This window comes from Notolepis coatsorum (genome assembly GCF_963971535.1).
Source record: "Notolepis coatsorum genome assembly, contig: SCAFFOLD_1987, whole genome shotgun sequence".
NCBI classification, from domain to species: Eukaryota; Metazoa; Chordata; class Actinopteri; order Aulopiformes; family Paralepididae; genus Notolepis; species Notolepis coatsorum.
The window spans coordinates 629-5,000 of record NW_028173173.1 but is presented as its reverse complement, the minus strand read 5'-3'; the positions used below and the strand labels follow the sequence as shown (position 1 = coordinate 5,000).

Here is a 4,372-nt window from a genome sequence, read left to right as displayed (position 1 = left end):
TCCTCGCCATACCTGTATGCTGCTCACGTCGCGGTAAAAACCTTAACTAATGTTAGCTGCTAACTAAGCTAACCCTGGAAACACTCAACACAGGCACAGCTGAGAAATTAGTTTAGTTTATCCAATAGTGGATACACTAAACAGTCTATTCCACTATAGCTATATCCACACGATTGGGTTTTGTTCTTATTTTTTTATTCACTGTCATTTACAGTGTTGGTGTAGAGCTTTTATTTATTTTCAGACATCACGATGCCTTTTGAGGCACGACTGTAAATGTAAGACGTAACGGGGGAAAAAAAGGTCTTATTTATTATCATTATAATTATTAAATTCTGAGGATGTCTGTGGAATCGACGTGAACGCAATCACCATGATTCCTCCAAAAATAAAGCCTTTAAGAACACGGAGCACACCGGTCTGTCTGACTTACGACTGCTCTTCCGCACTCGTAAATCCCGCTCTTAGCTACGAGCGAATCCCCGAGAAGGAACCGTAAATCGTCCCGAAAAGGTCATAAGTGGAGCTATGATGAAATCTGCTTGTAACTTTTGTCGCAAGTCCGTTGGTGCATGAGGTCCCCCCCCACCTACCCAACCACCTCCAATGTACAGTTTCTACGTCAAGTGTATATACTCTCTTTTTCTGGACTCTTTTTGTATCACAAACAGTACTGTATTTGCAAATCTTGTATGTCATAAATGTATAGATGTAGCAGTACTGTCTAACTGTATGTCATGTATGTCATATATGTTATGATGAATTGAAAATGGGGGACCCTGATGTAAACAAGACGAAAGTCTTTCTCTGGTCTGCATCCCCTTAACAATTGTATGTATTGAGCCATACTGTACTGTACCCATTCTGCAATCTGTTAATAAAGTTTTCAATCAATCAATCAATTCCCAGTAGCGCGCTGCACAGTGAGTCCCACCTGTAGACAGAGTCCGTGGTGCTGGTAGGTGTTGGGGGGACAGTGGCAGCCTTCATCACAGCCGTCAGAGTAGCAGCCTTCCCTCCCGCTGATCTGGGAACAGCTGAAAGGACAGCCCTCGCCTCGCTCACACTCCCTGTACAGCCGACCCGGAGGGCAACCCACCTCTGACAACAACAACAACAACAACAAGAGGAAAGGATGAGCATTAGAATACAGTCAGAAAACTATACAGTACATACATGACAACAAGAAAGTCAGGTCTCCTGACAACAACACAGACCTTCAGCAGCGATGGGACCAGCAGTCGTCCCAGAACACTATTTTAACCCTTTCACTGCCACATGATAAAGGGTTAACCCTTTCACAACCATACTACAGAAGGTTAACCCGTTCACTACCACACTACAGACGGTTAACCTGCTGTAGTGTGGTAGTGAAAGGTTAACAGTCTGTAGTGTGGTAGTGAAAGGTTAACCGTCTGTAGTGTGGTAGTGAAAGGTTAACCGTCTGTAGTGTGGTAGTGAAAGGTTAACCGTCTGTAGTGTGGTAGTGAAAGGTTAACCGTCTGTAGTGTGGTAGTGAAAGGTTAACCTTTTATGATGTGGTAGTGAAAGGGTTAACCTTCTGCAGTGTGGTAGTGAAAGGGTTAAGAAGGTTGGGCCCAGCAGCTATGCCGGTGCTGCAGAACACGCTGGTCCAATGGCAGCCTGTTCAGTCCATTACTCCCACCAATCAGTGAGTGACTCTCAGTATTATATAAAACCTTGTGGCAGGCGGAACCTCCATTAACCTCTCTCGACTCGGAAGCTCACAGTTAGACATTCTTCCAATTAAAGTTGTTTTAATGGAGACAGCGTCGCGACCACTTAGGCTGACGGACTAGCTCTGTGTGAAGCCCCCCCTGAATGTCCTCATACGCATTCCTCCGCAGAGATGAAAGGAGAACACAGGTTTCATTTTTACCTTTGGTTCACTGTGACAGTGCCACTATATAAACAGACACACTCCCGCGCCAGAAAAAAAAAAGTTTCTCAGTCCAATAGAGACCGATAGCAGCTTTATATATAACGTAATGTTTGGTATATTTGTCCACTTTCTTGTTTTTGCAAGGATGAATTGCGACTCTGAAGCGAGAGGTAGATTGAGTGTTGCAGGTCTGTTATTACATATTGTATTTAGGGATGCTCGATATTGGCTTTTTTACCGATACCGATATACCGATATTGTCCAACTCTTAATTTCCGATACCGATATCAACCGATATCAACCGATACCAATATATGCAGGGTTTCCCCCCCCCAAAAAACGGAATAATTTCAGGTAATTAACATTACATATCTCTTGTTGTGGAATTAACACAACATTATGCATACTTTTGACAATAAATAAAATCTGAATTTGTTCTTACTTGCTTGCCTGGGTAAATAAAGGTTATAGAAATGTAAAAAAGAAAAAGAAAAAAAATTTGAAAACCGATACCGATATTTTCCGATATCACATTTTAATGCCAATATAAATAATTTAATATCGGACATCCCTAATTGTATTGACTCACCGAGGCAGACCTGAGGTCTGTTATTAGTTTACATATTGTATTGAGTCACTCACCGAGGCAGACCTGAGGTCTGTTATTAGTTTACATATTGTATTGCGTCACTCACCGAGGCAGACCTGAGGTCTGTTATTAGTTTACATAATTGTATTGAGTCACTCACCGAGGCAGACCTGAGGTCTGTTATTAGTTTACATATTGTATTGAGTCACTCACCGAGGCAGACCTGAGTGTTGCAGGTCTTGCTCTGCCTCGTAAGGCCGCTGCAGGGGGCGGAGCTACAGGTCCTGGAGCGCGACTGTGCCCCTCCCCCGCAGGTGACCGAACACGGGGACCACTGGGACCAGGGCAGCCACCCTACTGAGTCTTAGGAGAGAACACACTAGTATGAGACCACAGACTGCAAACCTGGGAACAAAATATACTATGGGCTGGTTTTATAGATAGGGAGGGGTAAACCTCATTGCATACTACAAAACATTGCCATCTTAAATAACCCCATCCAGATGTATTTTAATTTAAACCCTTAAACATTTTCTGTATTGACTAATACTTTTTTACAAATACGTTCAATATCAAATCGTTCGATAAACGACTGAAAATGGGTCCGCAGCATCTCTGCAGCGTCACCCTCGTTGAGAATGCAAAGGTTACCGCATTTTGGACCGTGATAGGTTCAATGTATTATTGACATCACAGATGCAACTCAGATTTCAGGGAAGTACAAAGTAGCTCTCCCTCTCCAGGGGAAGAGAAAAGCACTCTGGTGACAATAACTGCACAAAATAACAATCTGTATAGTCAAAGGCATGCCTCCAAGAGGAGTTAACCCATAAATAAAAAATAAAAACGTTTTGGAGTGGAAGGGACCTTTAAACAAGTAACATAAGTCTTAAAAATAATTTTATAAAAATAAGTGAAAACACCAGCCTACAGATCAAAAACAATTAAATTCATACATTTTGTAAAAAAAAGAACACTCAAGAATTCGTCCCTTGAAGAAAAACACGATGAAAAACACGCCCTTTTGCTTCTGAAAAATGCCTTCATATTTAAAGGATGAATGGAGCCTACTGTACCTGTGCAGGTGTGTGTGTTACAGTCTTTCTGCTGGTCAGTCACGCCCAGACAGCCCCTCCCCCCGCTCTGAGGGGCGGGGTTATCACACTGACGCCGCCTGAATTTGACTCCGCCTGCACAAGGAAGTGAGCACTCAGACCAGCCTCCCCATTGGCTCCAGCCGCCGTCGTCGTGGCAACCGGGCACCGATTGACACTGTAAAACCCCGGCCTCGCATGAACTGGGGGGAAAAGAGTGAGATAAAAATAAGATAAATTAGATTAATAAAGATGACATTATTCAATGTTGTAACTAGGGATGTCCGATATTATCGGCCTACCGATATTATCGGCCGATATTGGCATTAAAATGTGATATCGGAAAATATCGGTATCGGTTTTCAAATTAATTTTAATTTTAATTTAATTTTTTTTTACATTTCTATAACCTTTATTTACCCAGGCAAGCAAGTAAGAACAAATTCTGATTTTATTTATTGTCAAAAGTATGCATAATGTTGTGTTAATTCCACAAGAGATATGTAATGTTAATTACCTGAAATTATTCAGTTTTTTGGGGGGGAACCGTGCATATATCGGTATCGGTTGATATCGGTATCGGAAATTAAGAGTTGGACAATATCGGTATCGGTAAAAAAGCCAATGTCGAGCATCCCTAGTTGTAACAGTTATACACCACATCCAAGCACCTGTGGGCTACAGTGGTACAGATTACATTTACATTTACATTTACATTTAGTCATTTAGCTGACGCTTTTATCCAAAGCGACTTACAAGTTCTGTACGACAAGCCATCAGGAAGAG

The 4,372-nt window shown here is 42.0% G+C and overlaps 1 protein-coding gene across 1 annotated transcript in view; it reads right to left on the bottom strand.

The window, feature by feature from the left end:
• The window catches only part of LOC311247857 (SCO-spondin-like), a gene marked incomplete at both ends in the record, with an annotated part of 30,500 nt that extends 26,711 nt beyond the window's left edge, over positions 1 to 3,789 (bottom strand). The window contains 3 exon segments of the mRNA XM_084338845.1: positions 935 to 1,101; positions 2,706 to 2,855; positions 3,569 to 3,789. Of these exon segments, the coding sequence (XP_084194971.1) occupies positions 935 to 1,101; positions 2,706 to 2,855; positions 3,569 to 3,789 (538 nt within the window).
• Between the last annotated feature and the right edge of the window lie 583 nt (positions 3,790 to 4,372).